The following is a 24,369-nucleotide window of genomic DNA, read 5'->3' on the forward strand; positions in this document are numbered from 1 at the left end:
TAACCTTCTGGTGAGATTGATGGTAGATGGATACATACATGCATGGATTCTTCTACCTGTTGCACATCTCCACTCTTTAGCATTGGAAATTGGAACGGAACTGCTCCGGACCCGAATAAAATATTAGACACCTACGGCAGCCTCATGTTCCTCTTCCTACCATCTGACCATTCATTCTTATCAACTTGTCCAAGGCTCAGCCTCACATTTCCTATCTTATCTTCTCCTTCCGGTCTTCACTATCGGCACCCTTGCTTCACATCTTCATCGTTCTCCTCTCACAGCAAGCCAAGCAGACAACACAATGAGCTCGGCTATGCTTGCCATCTCAAGATGAAGCAATTCCTCGTGGTGAAGTCTGGAGGTTAGTGTTGTGACACAGGGGTGGGGCAGCACCAGTGCCAACGAGCTCCAGCCCACAGGCCGAGCCTTGCGCCTTGCTGACTTCGAGACTAGCCCCTCCCTCCTCCCCATCTTGGATGGATCTTTGTTGCTGCGTTGGAGGAGCATAAGCTCTAATGCATTTGTGGGCAAGGAGCAAGAGGCAGAGTAGTGGCGCGCTAGTGAGCAGAGCGTGATGGGCGTGTGGTCAGGGCTGGAGCTCCACGCCAAGATCTGTTTGGATCCTTCATTCTTGTTTATGTTGCAATATATGATTCTTTATGTTGCATTGATCTTTTTGGAGCTGTTGCATTGACTCATTCGGGATGTTGCACCGCAAAATAAGTAGATTTTGATATGTTTTTGTTCAAGCTGCATTTTTTGGAGGTTGCGGCAATTATACCTATATGTCCCGACAATAAGTTGGTCTTGTTGCAATGACTTTTCTCTGCCTGTTGCTGGTTTGTTTGGTCGAGGTCGAGATCGAGATGGAGATAGACATGCGTTTTTCTATTGTTGTAGTTGCAGGTTTGTCGATGGTGCAACAAGCGACCTAGTTTTTTTAAACATTCCCTATTGTGTTGCTGCAGGTTTTCCCTAGTTGTTTCATAAGATGATTTAAGATGTTGTAACAACTATATTTTAATGTTGCAGCAGGTTTTCTCTAGTTGTTTCATAAGATGACTCAAGATGTTGCAACAACTTGTTATAATGTTACAGCCATATCTCTCTCCCTTCCCTTCTCTGCCATGTTTGGGCGGTGCAGCATGAGGTTGTATGTTGGTGCACGGGTGTGCCCCACTGAGCGTGGGTGCTCCACCGTGGCCGAGCGAGGCGAGCGTGTGGAACATGACGGGAAAGAAGGCCAGGAGCATGACATGGTAAACGTGGGAGCAGAGATATAATTTATTTTAATCATGGAGGCCGGTGGGTCAACATAGCATCTCATATTTATTTGCGTTTGGACGTTCGGGAGCTAGTAGTTCTAAAAATGAAAGGAAGACATCATCTTATTCTCCTATATTTCACGGATGGAAACATATAAAGGCCAGCTAGACCGGTGTTCAGTCGAACACACCAAAATTAATCGTGCCACGTTGCATCGATATAGTAGTCGCAGCGAGCGTTTATGGAAGAATTAGGACGGTGTCCTAGCCTCCTAGATTGACGACAAGTTGCCGTGTGATGGAATTTTTGGATGCGTGGCTTCCATCCAAGCTGAGCCTACACATAGGAGCCTGTGCAACAGGAAGATTGCACCCAATTTTTTTTTTCAAAATCTTCCATGCATGTGTGTGTGTGTATATATATATATATATATATATATATATATATATATATATATATATATATATAACTACTACTCTGTAGCTGGTTATAGAATAATTTATTCCGTAGCCACTTTGAGTTACGATAATTACTATGTTAATTTATGAGATTATAGTAATTTCTTACTAAGTGGTTTACTATAACGTTATGGTAAATATCTCCATGTGTTATAGCAACCCAATTATCGTAAATATGTATTGGCATTATCGTAAATTAGTATATAAAATTATCGTAAATGTAGAGTATATTTAGTAGCCAGCCACCTCCATTTAGTATATTTAGTAGCCAGCCACCTCCATTTACGATAATTTTATATACTAATTTACGATAATGCCAATACATATTTACGATAGTTGGGTTGCTATAACACATGGAGATATTTACCGTAACGTCATAGTAAATCACTTAGTAAGGAGTTACTATAATCTTTTAAATTAACATAGTAATTATCGTAACTTAAAATGGCTACAGAATAAGTTATTTTATAGCCAGCTTCTATCTCTCTATATATATATATAGTTGCAGCGAGCATTTATATGGAAAATACGTCCTGTTGCCATGATCAGATGCCGGCCGGACAGACTAACTCTGAATTGGGCCTTGTTTAGATGAGTGTTAGGAATCAGTATTTGGCACTGTAGCACTTTTGTTTATATTTGGTAATTATTGTCCAATCATGGTCTAACTAGGTTTAAAAGATTCGTCTCATAATTTACAATCAAACTGTGTAATTAGTTATTTTTTTATCTACATTTAATACTCCATGCGTGTGTCAAAGATTTAATGTGATGGAAAGAGAGTGAAAAAACTTAGAATCTAAACAAGGCCTCGATTCCATATGCTAGCATACGTAGTAGTATATATTACTACACCACCAAGATGATTTTGTGGCGGAGACATCCATGCATCCATCGATCCGTCACCATGGATCACCGACCCAGCAGGAACCCATGGCTTTCTATGCTGCTGCTCCTTGCCACGGCTGATGGCAGCAGCACCAGCACGGGAATAGGCAGTGCTCGACCGACCGCTGCTCTCTAGTCTTACTACATCTCGCCAAATCCCTCACGTTTTTTTTTTTTTTTTTTTTTTCTGACTAAAGTTTGCATGCGCGCAGCTGCAGGCACTAACGAGGCGCAGCAGGCCGACAGCGGGGACAGCGGCGACTCCCACGGCCGCAACCACACCCACAGCCACGGCCACCACGGCGGCAGCAGCAGCGGGAAAGACAAGCCGGGGACGCCGGCCGCCGGCGCCAACCCTTGGGTCTTGTCGGCAGGGGCAGCACCGCCGCCTCAAGTAGTGTCCGGGTTCACAGCAGCCACCGGGGTCATCGTCCTCCTCACTGGAGCCGTCGTTTCTTGGTCGCTTTATTAGTTTATACGTATAATCTACCTTACTAATGCACCACTACTAATGCACCAAGTTTTCTTCGCTTGGTCCACCCAGAAAAGCGTCCTCCGCTGAGATAGCCATCCTAAATGCACCCCAATAATTATACACACAAAACCAACCACATCCGAATCAACCGCCCAGATCTATCCTCAATATTCTCTCTCATTACTCACGCACGATCCAACGATCAGCATATTTTGTATGGTATTCCTCCTCCCCCTCCATGCGTCGCGGAAAAAGGAATATTGACGCGAGAAAAATTGACGCACGAGAAATCCGCGGCTCTTTCCATGCGGAGACCGCCTCCGCTCGATCTGCTGCCTCCGCACCTACGAAGCCTCGCCGTAGCACGTCCGCGCCGCTGTGGCCGTTCCGGCGTTCTCATTTCCCGTAAGGCGTAAGCCGTAATCCCGTGATCGTGATCCCCAGCGGGCGGCCGCAAACGTAGCGGTGCTGCGGTCCCTCTCCGTCCCTGAAGACCTGACTCCCTGCCGCCCCGGTGGTAAGTGATTTGAGTTCATCAATATTCAGTTATAGGGCCTGGCGGTGTTTGTTTGGTCTCATCTGACAACTTTAATTTTCTATTCGACCTTGCAATCCAATCCATACAGTACAGGCATCATGCGACCAAAGCCAATAGTTGATCCATTAATTTAATTATTTAATTCATCAAGCCACATAGGAACAGGCCGTAGGCTACAGGTAATTTTTTCTAAACTCCATATTACCGTGATAGACTGATAGGGTTCTAATTTTCTAATTTTCTATTTTTCAGTACTCCTCGTCAGTGGAACCAGCGACAAACCCCAACCAAGAGGACTAACCGGCAGCCGGCGTACTTCGTCAACAACGTCGTCGTCAACGGCAAGGCGTGGCCGTACCTCCGCGTGCGACGCCGCTGCTACGGCTTCTGCATCCTCATCGCCAGCAACGCGCGCATCTACCACCTGTCGCTCAGCACAGTCCCCGGGCGACCCCGGCGACAAGGCTTTGTCCACCGCCGTGATGAAGGACGTGATCAAGGTCGGCAACACCACGGAGACGGACACCTCGACCGTGCCGGCAACTTGTACAGGTTATTAGTATTTCCATCTGATCTCCGCCTTATCATTTCCTGCAGCCTGAATGCCTGATTAGATTGCCATTTGCAACCTGAATGCACGATTCAGGTGAATTCCTCTAAATCTTTGTACTTGTCAATTTAAACTATGTTTGGTTCCTACCTTTATTAAATTTAATCTATGTTTAATTATGCTAATCTTTTAAATTTAAGTACATTATTTAATATTGCTTTGATCATATTAAGATAATGTCAAAATAGTAGAGGGTGAGGCAACAATCGAAGCCTCTAGCCAAGAAAGGCAGAACAAAGAGAATGCCGAAATAATAGTTCCGCCATCCTCGCCCAAAGCTGAAAAGTTTCCGACACCAGGTAACTCAGGTGAATTACTCTAAATACTTTTACTTGTAATAAATTTATAAGCTATGTTCGATTACTACTTTTAGTAAATTTATTTAAGCTATGTATGATTAATCATCATTGCAACCTCATAGATTTGGTCTCCCAAATTATTAATTATTATTAAATAATACTTTGCTCATCTGTAGAGATTAAAAAGTATATAGAGCGAGTCAAGAATTGTAGCCTCTAGCCAAGAAACGTTGGACAACAACAACGCCGAAATAATAGTTCGGCCATCCTCACCCGAAGGTTAGAAATATCCGAGCCTTTAATAATAATTTCACCCATTTCCTCGTTTATGATGAACCTCACTGATCAGTTCGTACAACTCACAGATTGGCTACACAAAAATGATGCATATATTCCCATGTGTACAGTCAAACATACGGTCCGTATTGATGCATTGCCTACTTCTGGTGAGCCAAATTAGGGCAACATCATCATGCTACTTTTCAATATGAAATAAGGCATTTGTACGGCATGCTAATGTACTAAAGTGGAGCTATATTGATGTAGATGTCGATCAAGAAAGATGCGAAGACAAGAAGCGGAAGCGTGCTCATGAGGATGACGTACAAAACGAACTCTTAAGCAACACAAATCTCCTCTCATATTTTGTCCGAGTGGGCCATTGCGTACAAAATGTACAAATATGGAATCTCAAACTGATATTATATATTGCATCTGCAGATCATTATTAGGGAGGAAGCGAGAGAAGTACAGGTCAACGACGATGCCGTACAAACGCCAGTACTACAAAAGACACAACATATGATGCGTGCTGACGATGATGTGACGGCGTTGCCTCGGTATAATAAGCCAAAGAAATCAAACAATGCACAAATCATGACTCAAGGTGAGCCATAATTAATTGAAACTTACTTCTTTAATTTAAATAATTAATTACTTATTACTAATAATAATATAAAATGATACCTCTGCAGATTATGTGTCTACGAAACAAGATGATGAGGTCATTGAATACATGAAAGGAAAAAGTATAGATCATAAACTCGTCAGAATCAATGATGCTTGGGGATGCAGGGATGACCTAGATTGCCTTTTTAAGTCGAATGAGCAAGTCAATGGTGCGGTAAGCATGTTTAACACTGCTTCTGCATTACATAGTGTCCATACAAACTATCTGCCAATCTTTTAATGACAAATTAAAAACTTGCAGGTCATAAGTTTGTATATCGAATTGATGCGGCATGAAGAACACCTACTTCATAGAGATGGTGGAGATGTATATTTGGAAAATTCAATGGTTTCTCAAATGCTACGAATTGACGGGAAGAAAGATGAGAGGGATTTGAGCTATAATAGAGATGAAGTGGTTCAAACAAGGGCACACAATTATTTACATGCTGATATGGTAAGCTTTACCATAATACTTGACATATGCTAATTTTTTACCCTTTCAAATCTAGAGAAATAATTTAGATAACTCTCTAATAATGCAGGTGTTCCTTCCAATCAATATTGAAAAGTTTCACTGGTACCTGGGTGTTGTGAACGCTTCTTTAGGCCAGATACATGTTTTGGACTCTTTTGGAGATAATATGACCAACTTTGAAGATCTATGGTATACGGTACGTCTAAATAATTGGTATACATATTTATTTATTTAAAATTCTTCAGTAGCTGTTCTGTTTCTTACTTAGCCTTGGTGTTTTGATCATACCAGCTCTTAGGAATGGAAAGCCTAATAAAATATGCAACGGGGCTTACAAAACTGGACCAAAGTAAATGGAAACATGGTACCAATATGACATCTTGGCCAATGAAACATAAGATCAAGGTCCCAATGCAAACAGATGGGTAAAATATCTTTACGTTTTGTGTATATGTCATTGCCTAACCATTATCTGTATGCCTCATATTTGATTGTTTGGAATATTGCCCAGCTATAGTTGTGGTTTATGGCTTCTTAATTATATGGAGTATTGGACTGGAAGTACTTTATCTGACCATGTAACCCAGGTACTTACTTAAGAATCTACTTCTAATACATATCAGTTATTTTTTAATTGGTTAGCATATAAGCAATTACTGTTTGCAGGAAGATATAAGTAACTTCAGGTTCAAGCTACCTGCGATCTTATATAACTCGCTGTTAAATGAAATAAGAGGGTTACCGGATAAAGAGCAAAATACTAAGACCGGCGATGACCTACATGAACTTGTCGAAGAGCTCAATGACCTCGATATTTTGATGTCGGGTAACACGAAGTTGACAAGGACGCTAAAGTGGACAAATAGAGAAGACCTATTGACGACAATTTGTGGGTTGTTCCACTTGATCGCCGATGATGAGACTTTAGAGTAAGTCATGCATTCTAAAGTACAACGTACTGTTCTAATATAGATATTGCCTTTGTCCATTCTAGATTGCTACAGCAAGTAATTTGTTCTTTGTCCTTGTTTTCAGGAAAGAGTGGATACGAAGTACACGGCCATATCCAATTTCTTTAAGTCTTAGACAAATTATAAATATTTTAGATGATGATAGACAGCTGGAACATGAAACCTTTAATATGGCTATTCGGATGGTCGCGTGCAACCAAGACATAGCGCAGAAGAAACAAATATTCCACTACATGGATCTCAAATTTGCTGTAAGTTGATATATATAAATCATTCTAAAAGATTGTTTATACATATCATACTTAAATTATGTAATTGTATAATTATCAGGAAATAACTCATTTTGGATGAGATCCACGATGTTGTTCCAAGATTGACAAGGCATACCAAGATCAATTAAAAAAGTATTTGAGTGCTGGCCGGAAAAGCAGTACGACATTAAAGAATGTAGCAATGTAAGTTGTGTTTTGTGTATTACTTTAAAACCTTTTAAATTATTTACCACTTACAGTCTGTGTGTTTGTTTATAGATTCTACTACCATATTATCAAGACGGTCTATATACTTTATTCATAATCGACATGCAAAAAATAATCGTGCATATTATGGATCCACTTCAAGATCATGTATGCTTGAAGGGTTATGATCACAAAGATTCATATATACCTACATTACACACTATTGCTAGAAGGTTCAATCTTGCCATGGTATTGTTAAATTATAAGATGAACTACAATATTTATCACTGTAAGCTAGAAGGTCCTAATCGTATAGGGACTTCTGCAGCAAGCAAACATGGTCAGGGGTGGCCAGGTTGACGAAGCCAGACGGCTACTGGCAGTAGACCGTCTCCTCAAGATGTCCATGGTGGAAGGCGTTCTTCATGTCCAACTGATGAATGGGCCAGGAGTGTAAGGCGGCGATGCTGAGGACGGTTTGGATCGTTGTCGGTTTGATAACCGGGCTGAAGGTCTCGTTGTAGTAGACACCAGCCTGCTAGGAGAAGCTATGGATGACCCAGCGCACCTTGTGCCGAGCTAGAGTACCATCGGAGTGGAAGTTGTGTTTGAACAGCCACTTATCGGTGACAATATTGGTGCCGGGGGGTTGAGGTATGAGACGCCAGGTGCCGTTGGTGAGGAAAGCATTGTATTCCACCGACATCGTGGCCCGCCAGTTGGGGTCGATAAGGGTGCTGTGATAGTTGGCCGAAATCAGGGAGGCCGCCGTGGCGAAGAAGCCATAGCAGTCGACCACACACTAGCTGCCGGTTTGTAGCCATATCACCGGGCACGAAGGTGGTGGAGGCACAATAGGCGGTGCTAAGGACGTCGTAGGAGGCATCGGGGGTGCCGTTGGGGGCATTAGGGGCGCGGCAGGGGGTGCCGTGGGTGGAGCAGGGGGTGTCGGGTGTCGTGGACACCGCTGATAGGTGGTCCCAAAGCGACCAGTCCCTCTTAGACATGGAACAGGGTGTGCTGACCTGCCTAGAAGCTGCACTAGGCCAGTGTAGATGATTGTTGGGTCCTAGTAATCTAGCAGCATAGCCTTGCTGCTAGGAAGAGGCGTAGATGAGCGCTCAATAGCAGCAAGAGGCGGAGTGTCCGCTGGTGGAAAAAGTCCCTACATCAAGAAGTCAAGTGATGATGGCACGGAGGTCGCTGATGGAGCTGTAGCAATGGGGAACACTGTCTCATTGAACACAATATGACACGCCGAGTGGCGATGTCCAGGCAGCGGTAGCCTTTGTGGGAAGAAGGGTAGCCAAGGAGCATTATAGCACTCGGTTTTAAGAACAAAACCAGATACACACCATATGTGAGCCTAGGAAGTCAAATCTCACATATAGCTACAAATAAGGGTAATATCATAAGACAATGCTTATTACATAGCGTATTAGTATAAAGAATACAACCTCAAAGTATAGACAGCGGAAAGACAACTCCGATCTTCAAGTGAAGACTCCACTATTATAGGGACAACCGACTGGTTGATCACAAGCCTAATTCCTCCAAACTCTAACAATCTTGTACCCATCTAGGATTTTTATCCAAATAATTGAAAAATAAAGCAAGCGTAAGTACATGTCGTACTCAACAAATATAACATGGGGTTTATGAGGCTCAAAAGGCTGACACTAGTTTAACAACGATTAGCTTCTAATGAGTCATGATTTTAGTAATTGAGTAGCAACAAGTTTATCACAAGCCCATGTAAACACATGATTAGGTAAACATGAATAATGAATAGCATAAACAGTAATCATTAGTGAGCATCTTCATCATTAGTATCATCAGTGTTCTTCATCGTTCTACAAAATTGATCATTTATTTCATAAATGTTCCAAGGCCGCTCATGACCGTGAGCACGGTTGATATACCAGTTTTACACTCTACAGGGGTTATATAGTTTCACTATGAGTCGTAATTTACCCTTTCGCCTGAGGTAGCTAATCTCTTGACCCACTTCGAAGGAAGGTCGGCAGGGTTCACTATAAAGTCTTTCAAAGGTTCATTTAACAAGTTAGTGCCATTAGATTCACTCAGCAAACAGATGTAGAGCCCCTCTTTCCGATGGCACAATGATGCGTAGCCTATACATAAGGGGACAGAGGCCGCAGTATACCCGATTCGTCAAGCCATTCTTATGCCAACAAAGGTAACCACTAACAATCTAGAAAAGGTCCTCATACTGAGCTAAAGCTAGAGCCATGTAGCCCTCATAGTTGTATTGTAAGTCCTGGATGATCACTTACAAATAAGTCCTTAGGGAGAGGAATCTAGAGCACTATAAAAACAGCCCAATGCTCTAGCCTCCTTGTTCCATATTGCTAAAAAGCATCTTTTAATGTTTATTGCATATACCATTAGTCAAGTTACAAGATCATGGCTTTAGTTGGCACTAGCATCATACTACCCAATGCAATACCCCAAAGGTGTCAAGGTACAAGATACAAAGTACTAGGAAATCCTTAGTGGCAGTCAAGGTAGACACATGCAGTATGAATTAAATGATTAAAGGTGTATAGGACAATAAGGAAGATCCCATGCTATACTTGTCTTGAACTTAGATCCTTCTTTAAGTCCAAAACTATAAAGATCTGCTTCTTGATTTACCACGTGTAACTCACCGACTGTACAAGATCATAAAGCACCACACAAGCATCCATGTAGTCATACACGAAGCAAACAATAGAACTAAATCAGAACAGTACACCAAATATATTGAACAATGAGTAAAAATGTTCTAGATGTCGCTACGAACACACAGACACGAAAAACACGCTAATAAGAACTACGGTTGTAAAGAAACGACTACAAGGTTTTATATTATAAAAGAAAAGAGAAGACTATAAGCTTGATTTATGTTAATTAGGAAGAACTATGTGAGTAGCATTAATTTAGATTAAACAAATCATATTTATACTTAAAAACTGAGTTGAAGCTAATTATATTTTATTTATAAATATTTTGATAGCATTTATGCCAATTCAACTTTGACTTACAAAAGAGCATTGTATATAATTAAGTTACTTTTATTTATAAAAACTAGTTGCATGCATATTAATCAAATTAATATTTAAGCATATATATAAAAGTCACTTTATATGAAAAATGATGACACTAGCATGTAGATCACATCGATACGAATCTAACGCAATTGGAATGACTCAAAACAGACTTAAAACGAATAGACGATGATGATATTTCGAACCGGTGGTAATTTCGTAATTACCTTGTCTTCATCCTTTGGCCTCCCATACAACCACCACATGGCCATGGCAATAGCAGCTGTGCAGGGATAGGCTCGACTTCTTGCATGAAGGAGAGGATGGCCGGGCTAGGCAGCGTGGCGGCGACGGCGACGGCGATGACGAGAGAAGGAGGAGAAAAAAAATCTAATTTACTACACGAGAGATTTCCTAAACTAGAGGCTCTTCTTATGGTAGTTTTAGTGTGCTTTGCCCAAGGAGTTGGTACATATATATAGGGAGAAAACCTCCCCACATCCACGTCAACTAGCGATATGGTACTAATTGACGTTGCACCGTCCACCTGCACTAATGGACCTAAATAAAAATTAAAGCCCATTAGTAAATAAAGACATGTGCCTTTAGGATTTATTAGGATTATTGCACATGGGCTTTGAGCGTTGGGAAAAATGAGAGATTTATTATTTTCGGAATTAATTAATTTCGTGGATAAAATAATTCTAGAAAAGTCTAGAATTATTATTTAAGCCGTGAAAAATACTCCAAAAGCTCTGAAAATTCGGGAAAAATTCCCAGAGACATCATGGAACATGAGGAACCCAAATAAAGTATTTGGAGCCCATGATAAGATAATTTGGAGCATATAAAATTAAATTATGCTCACAGACATGTAGGAACAAGTTCTAGAAAAAGCTAGAAAAATTTCCGAGAAGTTTATAGAGATTGATTGACGGATGAGGAACTAAAAGGAGTGATTTGCGTTATAAAGAAAAGATTTTAGGAAGCTCCCAATGAAAACTTGAAGCGAGAAACAAAGAATTTGATTGTAGAAAAAGATAAAAGCATGTCGGAGAAGGAAAAACGACCTACTAACGCAGTTTAAAGACTTCGCTCACTCTCAACACACAAAGAAGCAATAAGCAAACATCACATCATCCAAAAGCCTGTCAAAATTAGAAAACTTTGAAAATTAACATTTTTCCTATAACTAAATTTGCGCTAGCTCAAACTAAACTTGGTAAATTTTATCCAAATATTAAAATAATTCATTTTATTTAGTGTTTTCTATGCACAACCCAAAATCGAAAATTTTGGGGTGTGACAAACTACCCCACTTAATATGAATCTCGTCCCGAGATTCGGAGAGACTAGGGAGAAAGATAAAGAAGATCTTCAAGCCTCCACACTTCCTTGATTCGGGATTCATGAGATGAAGGAATAAACTTGCATGATAAAGTGGATTTGGGAGTTGAACAGGGTAGCAAGGAAGATAAAGGTCAACGATGCTTTGTAGAGGATGCTACCCCACTTAACCAGAGTTTTGCTAAACTCTGAATATTCCATACGAAGATCCTCGTGTTGTAGTCTTCAGGGACTTCCTTTGGATCACAAAAATAGGGATGACAAACAAGCAACACACCAAACAAGACAAGCATGCATCACAACATCAAAACTACACGTGCTTCTATAGAAATGGCGGGCATCCTAAGGAGTGGATTATGATGAAAGGCCATCGCAAATTTGAATAAGGTGAGATTAGAAAACTTTAGTAGACCAAAGAAATAAAAATCAAGGAGATAAGAAGCAATAGCTCAAAGGAAGCTATCAAGGAGAGAAGAAAATAGGACAAGGATAAGAAATAATCCATTCAACTAGTCAAGGAGATGAAAAAGTAGTTTTGTAGCAAATTCCAAATCTTAGAATAACTAGTTTCTACTAGGCTTGCGTCCGACAGTTAGCATTGCTCTGATACCACTTTGTAGCACCTAGTTTTAAGAACAAAACCAGATACACACCATGTGTGAGCTCAGGACGTCAAATCTCACATATAGCTACAAATAAGGGTAATATCATAAGACAATGCTTATTACATAGCGTATTAGTACAAAGAATGCAACCTCGGAGTATAGACAACGGAAAGACAACTCTGATCTTTAGATGAAGACTCCACTTCTATAGGGACAACTTACTGATTGATCATAAGCCTAATTTCTCTAAACTCTAACAATCTGGTACCCATTCAGGATTTTTATTCAAATAATTGAAAAATAAAGCAAACGTAAGTACATGTCGTACTCAACAAATATAACATGTGGTTCATAAGGCTCAAAAGGCTGACACTGGTTTAATTGCGATTAGCTTTTAATGAGTCATGGTTTTAGCAATTGAGTAGCAATAAATTTATCACAAGCCCATATAAACACATGATTAGGTAAACATGAATAATGAATAGTATAAACAGTAATCATTAGTCAGCATCTTCATCATCAGTATCATCAGTGTTCTTTATCATTAACCATTATTGATCATTTATTCCGTAAATGTTCTAAGGCCGCTTGTGACCGTGAGCACGACTGATATACCAGTTTTACATTTTGCAGAGGTTGTACACTTTCACTGTGAGTTGTGATTTACCCTTTCGCCCGAGGTAGCTAATCTCTTGACCTACTTCTAAGGAAGGTCGACACGGTTCACTATGAAATCTTTCAAAGGTTTGTCTTACAAGTTAGGGCCATTAGATTCACTCAGCAAATAGATATAGAGCCCCCCTTCCCGATGACACAATAATGTGCAGCCTATACACAAGGGGACAGAGGCCGCACTATACCTGATTCATCAAGCCATTCTTATACCAGTAAAGGTAACCACTAACAAGCTAGAAAATGTCCTCATATTGAGCTAAAGCTAGAGCCATGTAGCCCTTATAGTTGTACTATAAGTCCCGGATGATCACTTACAAATAAGACATTAGGGAGAGAAATCTAGAGCACCATAAAAATAGCCCAATACTCTAGCTCCCTTGTTCCATTTTGCTAAAAAGTATCTTTTAATGTTTATTGCATATACCATTAGTTAAGTTACAAGATCATGGCTTTAGTTGAGCACTAGCATCATACTACCTAATGTAATACCCCAAAGGTGTGAAGGTACAAGATACAAAGTACTAGGAAATTCTTAGTGGCATTCAAGGTAGACACATGCAGTATGAATTAAATAATTAAAGGTGTATTGGACAACAAGCAAGATCCCATGCAATACTTGCCTTAAAATTAGATCCTTCTTCAAGTCCAAAACTGTAAAGATCTGCTTCTTGATTTACCACATATAACTCATCGATTGGACACGATCATAAAGCACCACACAAGCATCCATGCAATCATACACGAAGCAAACAATAGAACTAAATTAGAATAGTACACCAAACATAATAAACAACAAGTAAAAAGGTTTTAAAGATGTTCTAGATGTCGCTACGAACACACAGACATGAAAAGCACGCTAATCAGAACGACGGTGGTAAATAAACGACTATAGGGTTTTATATTATAAAAGAAAAGAGAAGACTATAAGCTTGATTTATGTTAATTAGGAAAACTATGTGAGTAGCATTAATTTAGATTAAACAAATCATATTTGTACTTAAAAACTGAGTTGAAGCTAATCATATTTTATTTATAGATATTTTGATATCATTTATGCCAATTCAACTTTAACTTGCAAATTCAAACTGACATGTGAGAACATCTAATCAAATTTGATATGTGTGCTTAGACTAAACATATTATAATTTAGAAACATATTTATATTAGCAAATAGTCATGTCAAAACTTATTTGCAAAAGAGCATTGTATATAATTAAGTTACTTTTATTTATAAAAACTAGTTGCATGCATATTAATCAAATTAATATTTAAGCATATATATAAAAGTCACTTGACATGAAAAATGATGACACTAGCATGTAGACGACATCGATACGAATCTAACGCAATTGGAACGACTCAAAACGGACTCAAAACGAATATACGATGATGATATTTTGAACTGGTGGTAATTTTGTAATTACCTCGTCTTTATCCTTTGGCCTCCCGTACAGCCACCACATGGCCATGGCAACAGCAGCTACGCAGGGGTGAGCTCGACTTATTGCATGAAGGAGAGGATGGCTAGGCTGGGCAGCGTGGCGGCGACGGTGACGGTGATGGCGACGACGAGAGAAGGAGGAGAAAAATCTAATTTACTACATGAGAGATTTGCCAAACTAGGGGCTCCCCTTACGGTAGTTTTAGTGTGCTTTATCCAAGGGGTTGCTATATGTATATAGGGAGAAAAACTCCCCACATCCACATCAACTAGCGATATTGTACTAATTGATGTTGCACCATCCACCTGCACTAATGGGCCTAAATAAACATTAAAGCCCATTAGTAAATAAAGACATGCGCCTTTAGGATTTATTAGGATTATTGCACATGGGCTTTGAGTGTTGGGAAAAATGTGAGATTTATTATTTTTGGAATTAATTAATTTCATGGATAAAATAATTTCAGAAAAGTCTAGAATTATTATTTAAGCCGCAAAAAATACTCTGAAAGCTCTGAAAATTCGGGGAAAATTCCCAATGACATTATAGAACATGAGAAACCCAAATAAAGTATTTAGAGCCCATGATAAGATAATTTGGAGCATCTAAAAATTAAATTATGCTTATAGGCAAGTAGGAACAAGTTCTAGAAAAAGCTAGAAAAATTTCTAAGGAGTTTGTAGAGATTGATTGACGGATGAGGAACTGAAAGGAATGATTTGCGTTACAAAGAAAAGATTTTAGGAAGCTCCCAACAAAAACTTGAGCCGAGAAACAAAGAATTTGATTGTAGAAAAAGATAAAGGCGTGCCGGAGAAAGAAAAATGACCTACTAATGCAGTTTAAAGACTTTGCGCACTCTCAACACACAAAGAAGCAACAAGCAAGCATCGCATCATCCAAAAGCCCATCAAAATTAGAAAAATTTAAAAATTCATATTTTTTCTATAACTAAATTTGTGCTAGCTCAAACTAAACTTGGTAAATTTTATCCAAATATTAAAATAATTTATTTTATTTAGTGTTTTCTATGCACAACCCAAATTCAGAAATTTTGGGGTGTGACAAGCACGCATAGGGTCGATCGAGGGGAGAGTTTGTGCGATGTCGTGACATTGAGATTTGGGTAGCAGAGACAACCAAACACACGAAGGGAGGAGTAATCCAGGAGCTGCTGATGAAGGAGTTGGTAGGGATGGCATGCTGTATAGAAGCAGATGGACGCTGGTTGAGCATATATGTGGCAGCGACCAAGGCTTCAGCCTAGTATGGTGGTGGCATGGAGACATGGAGCAATAAAGTTTGGATGGTGTTGTTGATGGTGCGAAGTTTGCATTCGGCTTTGCCATTTTGTTAGGAGGTGTAGGGGCAGGAGAGGCGCAAGCTGATGCCATGGCTGGAGACGAAGTCAGTAGTGGCCTGGTTGGGGAACTTGGTACCATTATCAGCCTAAAATGCTTTGGGGGTGATGCTGAACTGCATACGAGCGAAAGCGATGAACTCAACAATATGGCGATGAACCTCAGATTTGTGGCATAATGGAAAAGTCCAACCAAAAATAGAAAAACCATCAAGCATCACAAGATAATATTTGAACCCCGAAGTGCTCAAAACAGGGGATGTCCATACATCACAGTAAAAGTAACTCAAAGATAGAGGTAGTGATAGAAGTAGAGCTAGTGAATGGGAGCTGGGTGTGTTTGCCAAGTTGACAGGCATGACTTAAAAACCATGCCTGCTTATTACAAGAGATGACAGACATGTTCTGTAGGGTGGCGAGGGCGGAAGGACCCAGGTGATCAAGACAATGATGCCAGAGCGTGGCTGAGGTGGCAAGGCCATAGGTGGGCGTTGGCTTGGGGGTGATGGTGTAGAGATCCCCGCCACTATTGCAGCGAAGAATCACGCGTCCCGTCTATAGGTCCTTGATAGAAAAACCCAGAGCGTCAAATTCAATGGAACATGAATTATCGCGAGTGAATTGATGGACAGAAAGAAGATTGCACACTAGAGCAAGAGCAATAAGGAGATTCTGCTTATTACAAGAGATGACAGACATGTTCTATAGGGTGGTGAGGGTGAAAGGACCCAGGTGACCAAGACAATGATGCCAGAGCATGGCCGTGGTGGTGAGGCTGCAGGTGGGTGGTGGCGTGGGGGTGATGGTGTAGAGATCCCCGCCACTATTGCAGTGAAGAATCATGCATCCCGTCTACAGGTCCTTGACAGAAAAACCCAGAGTGTCAAATTCAATGGAACATGAATTGTCACGAGTGAATTGACGGATAGAAAGAAGATTGTGCACTAGCGCCAGAGCAATAAGGACATTGTTAAGGTGGAAGGTAGTGTTGGCTGCCGATAAGGTAGAAGTGCCATGATAGGAAATAGGAATGTTACTTCCATTAGCAAAAGTAATGAAGGAATCAGGGTGAGGGAGGTGGAAGAGGAGTATACCATCCGAGGATGACATGTGTGTAGACGCGCCTGTGTTGAGTACTCAAGGGTTTGAACCCTAGAGGGACAACTGATTCAGGGCAGCAACAAGACCGGCTTGATTCCAGGGAACAGCGCACGGCTAAGGAGGGGCACCGTCAGAGTACTGTGCTGGGGTGAAGACAGTGTGGGCCTGCGGAGGGGTGCCCAGGATGCTAGGGCCGCTATGGGGGCACCACTGCTGCTGGTAGCCGCCCCACTGCTGCTATTGGCCACCCTAGGGGAGAAGTAGAACAAGGGGCCAGCTGGCTGAGCAGGGCCGTGACTGCCTCCCTATGACGATCCGCCACCACTGCCATGACCCTTCCACCGATTGCGATAGCCACCGTCGCTGCTGCTGCCATTGCTAGCCCTGGCTATTGCCTGACCTGTCACCGTGGCTAGAAGCGCCTTAACTGCCCATGGACGCATGGCAGGCAGTGCCGCAGGAAGGTGTTCCTATGAGGAGGGCGGTCTAGGAGGTGACCTGGCCCTCGTTGCCAAGGTGAGGCTCCTTGAGGATGAGCTTTTCGTGGGCGGTGGCGAAGTTGGACAACGGATTAGAATTCATGATGTTGTCGGCGGTGCTAGAAAAATGGGGGTTGAGGCCACGTAACAAGTTGAGGACGAGCTGCGATTCGATGACGGTGTGGCCGATGTCGCACAGGGCATCGGCCGTGGTCTTCATCTTCTGGCAGTAGGCGTCGATGGAGAGGTCACCCTGAGTCACGAATGACTCAGGAAGACGGCGCGAGAGGCCTTGTTTGCCTGGTAGATGCCGGAGATCGCCGGCCACCACTGACGGGTGGTCTGATCTGAGGCCTCGGCGAGATCGAGGACGTCATCCCCGATGGTGCTGAGGAGCCAATTGTGGACACAGGAGTCCGCAGCAGCCCAGGCTGCGTCGATAGGGAATGCCTCCTGTGAGCCATCGATGTGCAGGAGAAGGCTAAATTTGCCGCAGAAGGAGAGGAAGAAGGATGACCAGCAAGTGAAGTTAGGGCGCTTCAACTCGAGGGTGATCGGCAGATGGGATTTGACTGAGATGGTGGTGTAGGGGGGAATGGAGAAGACAGCCGATGCCGAGGCTGAGGATGAGGAGTTGGTGAGGGCAGCAGAGGAGTCGCTGGGAAGGGGAGGGGTAGTCATGGTGGCGGCTTGGCAAGGAGGACCAGTGCCGGGGGTGGGAGAGGGAGAGAGGGGCGCGACCAGGGTGGTGGCACAACAGCGGGAGGAAGGGGTGGGCAAGTGGACCTAGGCCAGAACTCGTGATACCATATAGAGAAGTATAGGAATCACACCACACACTCAATGTGGGGGGTGCTGAATATATATAACCACAGTCACAATACAATACAAGGCAACTAGGCTATGGTTAATCACTATCCTAAAATACATGATCCTGATGGATCCTTTCCTTATGCTAGCCTTCCTAATGAGTCATTTCCTAATAATATCCAAAAACTAGTATCGGAGGTAAATCTAAAAAAATAGTAGTCTACAAGAACAGAAGAGCAAAAAGAAGGCCTCCATGGCCACAAACTACTGATCTGTTCTAAACATCATGCTGCTCGGGCTTACGAAATTGGCCTAATTGCATTGAATAGGCCCGGTCTCTTCACAAGATTCAAACCACCAGTCTGCCTTGAACATATTAAAAAAACAATAAGGGGCCGTTTGGATCTTTTTATTTTAGAGAAATTGAAATCTACATAATAGATTAGACTATCTGGCTTGGAATTTGATATTTCATAACTTTTCTAAGCTCACAAATAAGCCTATTTCAAATTCATAGGGTGGGAGATGAAAATAGATTCTATAGACCACTATGCTATAATTCTATTCTCCAACTTTTAAGACACTCTTCAACTCACTTCCCTACAATAGAAATGCAACATATAAGTATGTCCTTTGTATTCCTAACAATAAATATACAAATATATTCCATATACAACTATATTAGCTTAATTAATCTATGCCTAAATTATAATTATTAGAATGAATTCAATTCCAAGAATCCAAACGAGGCCTAAGTTGTTCTGTACTATTGTATCCATATACAACCGAACCTACGAATCACATTTGAAATGTGCATTATGCTTTTATTACAAAATCTAAGCTATATAGTACATACAACAAACCCATTGAATACCCACTACTGCTGTCTTTTTGCTTAATAAGAGGTGCTACTGGTAATATTGACGACTAAAAATCAAGGAAGACATTCGTTAGTGCTTGCTTTTACAAAGTTATAAACAAGCAAACAAAGGGATAGACAGTGAGGTTGGTGTGACGACCAGCACCAGAAATTGAGGGACCACGTGGATAGGAGTGAGGAACCTATTCTATATCCCTTTCGCGGGGGGTGGGGGGGGGGGGGGGGGGGGGGGGTGTTTTAGGGAGCAGAGGGGGGGGGGGGGTGGGGGGGGGGGGGGGAGCTTTTTAAGGCAAGGCAACGGTGGAGAGCGTGAGTGGCAGTTCGTGGTCTGGGTTTGCTGCTCTCTGGTTTCTTCAGAGCAGCAGCCATGGAGAGGACCAAGAAACCATGCCTTGGCGTCACCCTGCTTCTCTTCTTGCTCCTGGTGTCTGCTGCCCATGGAGCTCAGCTTGCAGATGCCAAGGACGTAGCAGGTATGCGATTTTTGCTCGTCCTCAGGCTAAGAACTTGGGGCTGTATTTAGTTTGTCTTCCCTGTATTGTATTACTTTTGTTTCTATCTACAGCACTAGCTTTCAATGATTCAGTTCAGTTAGGGGAAAAAAACTTGAATTGGAACACCAGAAAGCTGGTTTGAATTGAACCCAAAAGGTGGTTTGAATTGAACCCTAGAAAGTTGGTTTGAATTGAACCCCAATGCTTATATATATTGTGGAAACAAAAGAAAGATATATATATAGTTCTAAAGACACAATGTCCTGCTCAGTCTTAACACTTTAAGGATAGTGTTTTCAGTTCTTCAGGAATGCGTACAAAGCATGGTTGGCCTAGGAAAGTAGCAGCATAACCTTGTAAATTAAGGCAAGGCACATATGTTTAGCTGATAAAATAAATATATTTGTATATATTCTACTAGGACACCATCATGCCCCCACATCTTTTGGCCAATTGCTTGCAACTAGCTAAGGATATAAATATAGACGTATATATGCTCTTTGTTTATCACAGTGAAATGATTTGCTTTATCAAAAAACAAGTAATATGAAATGCAGATGCAGTCTTGTGGAGGAGAACTGTTGTGTTGTAAATTACTCCGTAATATGATGCTGCAGGACTTTGGCACAAAAGCATCTATTGTATCAGTTGTAACATGGTAGGCTAACATGTTTCAAACTTCAATATCTTCTATTATATAGGGGCTTGTTTAGTTTCCACCAATTCCAAACTTTGTCACTATGCAAAAAGAAGATTCTCCGTCACATCAAACTTGCGATACATGCATGGAGTACTAAATGTTGACGAAATCAAAAACTAATTGCACAGTTTAGTTGTACTTTACAGAACGTTTTGAGCCTAATTAGTCAACGATTGGATAATTATTACCAAATAAAAACAAAACGCTAGAGTGCGCTACAGTGTATCCAGAATTCAGTCGGCGCCAACTTTGCAAGGAACTAAACGTGGCCTAGGTATATTCCCCCTGTTTGCATTTCTATGCTGGATACCAAGTTCAAAGAAAGTGAGTCAACACCTGATATTGAGCACTTAATAAAATAATTGTATACCCTCTTTAGAAACTAGAAATACAAAAGGAATTTAACAGACAACATATAGTCGTTTCTCACAACCAAACAAAAGTTGTTCCAATTGAGGCCTTAGTGTGCCACGGCAACCAACCTAGCTCTGAAGAAAAATTTGTGCAGCTCTGAAGAGAAAATATGAAACAAAAACAAACATATCTTGGACCCTGCTGAGGTGTCCAGACTCCAAATGCAGATCGGAGGGCCCTTCTCTATCACAGATGCTCTGTCGGTCTGCCCTGTCCATGTGTGGTGAAAGATATGATTCCCTGCATTCCAGGATGCACAACACACACGTTAATTAAGGATACTTATTCCTTCCTGGTGCCCGCCAATGGCATAAGAAAGCGATCCGGCACCAATACTTTATTCACTGCACACACGGCATCATTGTACTAGTACTCCAAAGTCCAAACAACGAAAGCTATAATATAGCTTGCTACCTGATGACCTGATCAATCCACAAAAAAATAGTTAAAAATTCTTGAAAAAATAATCCACTTTGATGGTTTCCAGGACCTGTGAACAGCATCATCTCAATTAACAAACATTTACCGCTGAAATGATGTGTGCAGCTGCAGCAGGTGACGGCGAGAGGGTCACGATAAGGACAGGGCATGGGCACGGCTACAGCAGCCACAGCGGCGGGCACCCGAACGGCGGCACGCCGGAACAGGGTGGCACGGGGATTGTCGATCCCCGCAACAACAATGCTAGGAGCCACCACCGCAATGGCGCGGCGAGATGGGCTCTTGGCTACTCTTCTTGGCTCATCTGCACACTCGTTGGAGGAGTTGTTGTGATGCTTCTTCTATGAGATACGTACTAGCTAGGAGATGACGTGTGATGCTTGTATGTAAAAATTGAAATGTCTCTTCTTTCCTCGAACCTTTTTTCCCTGTAAAAAAATATGGTATTGTTCAAATGTCGTCTGGAGGGAGAGAGATATATACACCATGTGGGGTGTGAAGTTGGTGAGTTTTTTTACCCCAAAATTTTCGCATTTTCCCTTTTCATGTATGTAGCTTCAGCGGCTTGCTGTGATATGGTATGGTATTTGGGTTACCATGTCAGTTTCAGGTTTTAGATTTGGGTTGTTGTATGTTATTTTGCCTTACCTGTGCAACCGTATTTACTATGCTACATAGTAGATCTAATGAAATATGTGGTTGGAGCACTGTACCTAATAAATTTTGCTTGTGAGGATGGAACAGGGAAGCGATCCTAAGAACATTAGGCAATATTTAGAACCTATTAGGTTTGGAGCCTAAGAAAGTTGTCTGAGCCAGGCAACAATCTCAGGCATTGGATTTGGGTTGCCTGTTTGTTCAGAAACACTTCTCAGGGCAGCAACCAAACAAGCCCTTACACTTGGGTAATTTGGGCACCGCTTGCCATGGCCCAAGGCCTGGCCTAAAAACAATAGATAGGCAACTGGTTAGGAGGCCAAAAGCAAATCAGGCTTTGCCAGAGCTCAGGTTGAAGCACATTTTTTTTCTAATTTCTTTTACTCTGGTTGGAAATAGGCCTCGACGTCCATAGCCTGGCCTGGTCTGGCTCGAGAAACAGAACTGCAAAAGATAGCACGTGGGTGGTCATGCCTGTACCAGTGCATTAGCATGCAACCTGTAAAGTAATCGGCCGTTATCTGTACGCGCGGCAGGGACAGATGTCGAAAGGGCTTATCTACTGCTGCACTGTAGCCGCGGTAGAGGCAAGCGTCGAAAGACTCCCCTGCCGCAATATAGCTACAGTAGGGGCAGACGTCAAAGTCAGCTCTGCTGTCACATATAGTCACTGTAGCAGCATGGCAGCCTGACATGTCTGTATACTAGGATTAGATGAGTAGAGTTGTATATATAGTTTCCCACTGCAACTCAGTAAAGTGAGAGAGTTCAGTTTTGTCATCACCTCTGCAGAGCTCCGACCAACGCTGATGCTGATGCTATGTGTGTGCGCTCTGTTCTCTCTCTCATCTTCTACCTCTAGCCATAGTGAGAGAGAACGTCGGTGACCGGTCGGTTCACCCGGTGACCGTTGGCTCACCCGTGCGGGAGATCTAGGGACCAACAAGTGGTATCGGAGCCGTACAAGCGCCGTTGCCAGACTAACCGCTAGCAATGACGGACGGTTTGGAGATGGGCGACAACAGCAGCACTGCTGTGGCTGCCCGGCCATGACACGAGGTCGTCGTACGCATGGTGCGGGAGGTCAGCGGCATCAGTTGGCCGACGCTGACTCGCACCAACTATGGCGAGTGGGCGGTGACCATGAAGGTCAAGCTCAGAGCCCGACGGCTATGGAATGCCATTGACAAGGGCAACAACAACGAAGAAGACAACAAGTCAGCGATGGAGGCTATCCTCGCTGCTGTGCCAGTGGAATACAGGGAGCTGTTGGGGGTGAAGAACTCTGCTAAGCAGGTGTGGGAGGCCATTGCAGCGATGCGCATCGGCTCCGACCGCGCAAAGAAGGCAGCGGCCCAGTTGCTGCAGCAAGAGTACACCACCCTCAAGTTCAAGGATGGTGAGTCGGTGAGGACTTCTCCCTCCGCCTGCAGTCGCTCATCAGCAAGCTAAGGAGCCACAACATCACCATCGACAAAGAAGAGACGGTCTCCAAGTGCCTCCACTCCGTGCCGGTGAAGTACATCCAGATCGTTCTCTCCATAGAGATGATGCTGGACTTGTCCACCCTCACCATTGAGGATATGATAGGCGGTCTGTGGGCGGTGGACGAGTGCATGGAGCATGCCACAACAATGACGGATAGCGGTAAGCTACTGCTGATAGAGGAGGAGTGGGATGCCCAGATGAAGAAGTCCGGGGAAGCCTCCTCCAGCCGCGGTGGCGTTGGCAAGCGCCGCGGCAAGGCTTCTTCGGAGAAAAAGAAGAAGGTCGACCCCAACGGTTGCCGGTGCTGCGGGAAGATGGGCCATTGGGCAAAGGAGTGCCCAAATTGCAAGAAGGAGAAGAAGGCTGAGGCTCATTTAGCGCATGATGATAAGGATGGTGAGGCTACTCTCTTAATGACGATGTTCTGTGCATTGCACGACATTGAGGCCAAGGAGAATGGAAAGGTGATGGCGATGGAAGGGCACAACAAGGCTCTGAAGGTTGTCAACCTGGACAAACCGCACGCCCAAGTCCACCTCGGACATGTGGGTGGTGAGTAGGAGCAGCGGTAGTACCTAGACTCCGGCGCCAGCAACCACATGATAGGCTCCAAGGAAGCCTTCTTCGAGCTCGACGGCAACGTGACCGGCACAGTGAAGTTCGGTGACGGCTCAAGGGTGGCGATCCGAGGGTGTGGCACCATCATCTTCAAGTGCCAGAATGGCGAGTACCACGTGCTGATGGATGTATATTATATCCTGCAGTTGTGTTCAAGCATCATCAGCATTGGCCAGCTGGATGAGCATGGCAGTGAGGTTCTGAGCAAGGACGATGTCCTTAGGATCAGGGACCGGGAGCAGGGTTTCTTTCCAAGGTGAAGAGGTCTCGGAACCAGCTACACCTGCTCGACTTGAAGGTGGAGTAGCTGGTGTGCCTGGCAGCACGACACACCCAGGAGCTGTGGCTATGGCATGCCCAGTTTGGCCATCTCAAAAGATGGTCCGAGGGCTGCCCCACATCAAGCACATAGATGA

At 42.8% G+C, this 24,369-nt stretch overlaps 4 protein-coding genes across 12 annotated transcripts; 3 read left to right on the forward strand and 1 right to left on the reverse strand.

The window, feature by feature from the left end:
• Positions 1-113: 113 nt before the first annotated feature.
• On the forward strand, positions 114-17,426 carry LOC136549567 (ubiquitin-like-specific protease ESD4). 9 transcript variants are annotated; one of them, XM_066540884.1, is made up of 20 exons: positions 114-1,262; positions 2,828-3,607; positions 3,717-3,807; positions 3,881-4,128; positions 4,226-4,274; positions 4,412-4,546; positions 4,714-4,816; positions 4,903-4,983; positions 5,084-5,139; positions 5,258-5,423; positions 5,512-5,660; positions 5,748-5,942; positions 6,031-6,159; positions 6,255-6,388; positions 6,475-6,550; positions 6,630-6,892; positions 6,999-7,185; positions 7,265-7,389; positions 7,465-7,625; positions 7,721-7,748. In XM_066540884.1, exons 8-18 carry the CDS (start codon positions 4,935-4,937, stop codon positions 7,283-7,285), a joined length of 1,425 nt encoding a protein of 474 aa, XP_066396981.1. In that variant the 5' UTR covers positions 114-1,262; positions 2,828-3,607; positions 3,717-3,807; positions 3,881-4,128; positions 4,226-4,274; positions 4,412-4,546; positions 4,714-4,816; positions 4,903-4,934; the 3' UTR covers positions 7,286-7,389; positions 7,465-7,625; positions 7,721-7,748. The 9 variants fall into 9 exon arrangements, with proteins under 9 accessions (XP_066396981.1, XP_066396982.1, XP_066396983.1 ...); XM_066540885.1 differs by having other exon boundaries at positions 114-971; positions 1,039-1,262; positions 3,881-4,546; XM_066540886.1 differs by having other exon boundaries at positions 3,881-4,546; positions 6,481-6,550.
• A 32-nt stretch (positions 17,427-17,458) lies between these two features.
• LOC136548317 (uncharacterized) lies at positions 17,459-18,132 on the reverse strand. The gene is made up of 2 exons (XM_066539888.1): positions 17,752-18,132; positions 17,459-17,704 (listed from the first exon to the last, which is right to left on the reverse strand). The coding sequence occupies exons 1-2, from the start codon at positions 18,130-18,132 to the stop codon at positions 17,459-17,461; spliced, it is 627 nt and encodes a 208-aa protein (XP_066395985.1).
• Positions 18,133-19,424: 1,292 nt separating this feature from the next.
• On the forward strand, positions 19,425-21,902 carry LOC136551225 (uncharacterized). Its single transcript, XM_066542800.1, has 2 exons — positions 19,425-19,614; positions 21,296-21,902. The coding sequence occupies exons 1-2, from the start codon at positions 19,509-19,511 to the stop codon at positions 21,535-21,537; spliced, it is 348 nt and encodes a 115-aa protein (XP_066398897.1). The 5' UTR covers positions 19,425-19,508; the 3' UTR covers positions 21,538-21,902.
• A 1,016-nt stretch (positions 21,903-22,918) lies between these two features.
• LOC136548318 (uncharacterized) lies at positions 22,919-23,895 on the forward strand. The gene is made up of 2 exons (XM_066539889.1): positions 22,919-23,246; positions 23,327-23,895. Exons 1-2 carry the CDS (start codon positions 22,919-22,921, stop codon positions 23,893-23,895), a joined length of 897 nt encoding a protein of 298 aa, XP_066395986.1.
• The last annotated feature ends 474 nt before the right edge of the window (positions 23,896-24,369 follow it).

Source organism: Miscanthus floridulus, chromosome 4, assembly GCF_019320115.1.
Source record: "Miscanthus floridulus cultivar M001 chromosome 4, ASM1932011v1, whole genome shotgun sequence".
NCBI classification, from domain to species: domain Eukaryota; kingdom Viridiplantae; phylum Streptophyta; class Magnoliopsida; order Poales; family Poaceae; genus Miscanthus; species Miscanthus floridulus.

What these genes read in the sequence shown, in the direction of transcription:
- LOC136549567 (XM_066540882.1), top strand. Translation starts at nt 4,935, where the DNA reads ATGTGTACAGTCAAACATACGGTCCGTATTGATGCATTGCCTACTTCT. An exon ending in TGATGCATTGCCTACTTCTG is followed by an intron (nt 4,984 to 5,083) that starts GTGAGCCAAATT and finishes ATATTGATGTAG; the next exon opens with ATGTCGATCAAGAAAGATGC. An exon ending in ACATGGATCTCAAATTTGCT is followed by an intron (nt 7,186 to 7,264) that starts GTAAGTTGATAT and finishes TATAATTATCAG; the next exon opens with GAAATAACTCATTTTGGATG.
- LOC136548317 (XM_066539888.1), bottom strand. Translation starts at nt 18,132, where the DNA reads ATGACTACCCCTCCCCTTCCCAGCGACTCCTCTGCTGCCCTCACCAAC. An exon ending in CGATCTCCGGCATCTACCAG is followed by an intron (nt 17,705 to 17,751) that starts GCAAACAAGGCC and finishes TTCGTGACTCAG; the next exon opens with GGTGACCTCTCCATCGACGC.
- LOC136551225 (XM_066542800.1), top strand. Translation starts at nt 19,509, where the DNA reads ATGGAGAGGACCAAGAAACCATGCCTTGGCGTCACCCTGCTTCTCTTC. An exon ending in AGATGCCAAGGACGTAGCAG is followed by an intron (nt 19,615 to 21,295) that starts GTATGCGATTTT and finishes TGATGTGTGCAG; the next exon opens with CTGCAGCAGGTGACGGCGAG.
- LOC136548318 (XM_066539889.1), top strand. Translation starts at nt 22,919, where the DNA reads ATGGTGCGGGAGGTCAGCGGCATCAGTTGGCCGACGCTGACTCGCACC. An exon ending in CACCCTCAAGTTCAAGGATG is followed by an intron (nt 23,247 to 23,326) that starts GTGAGTCGGTGA and finishes CCATCGACAAAG; the next exon opens with AAGAGACGGTCTCCAAGTGC.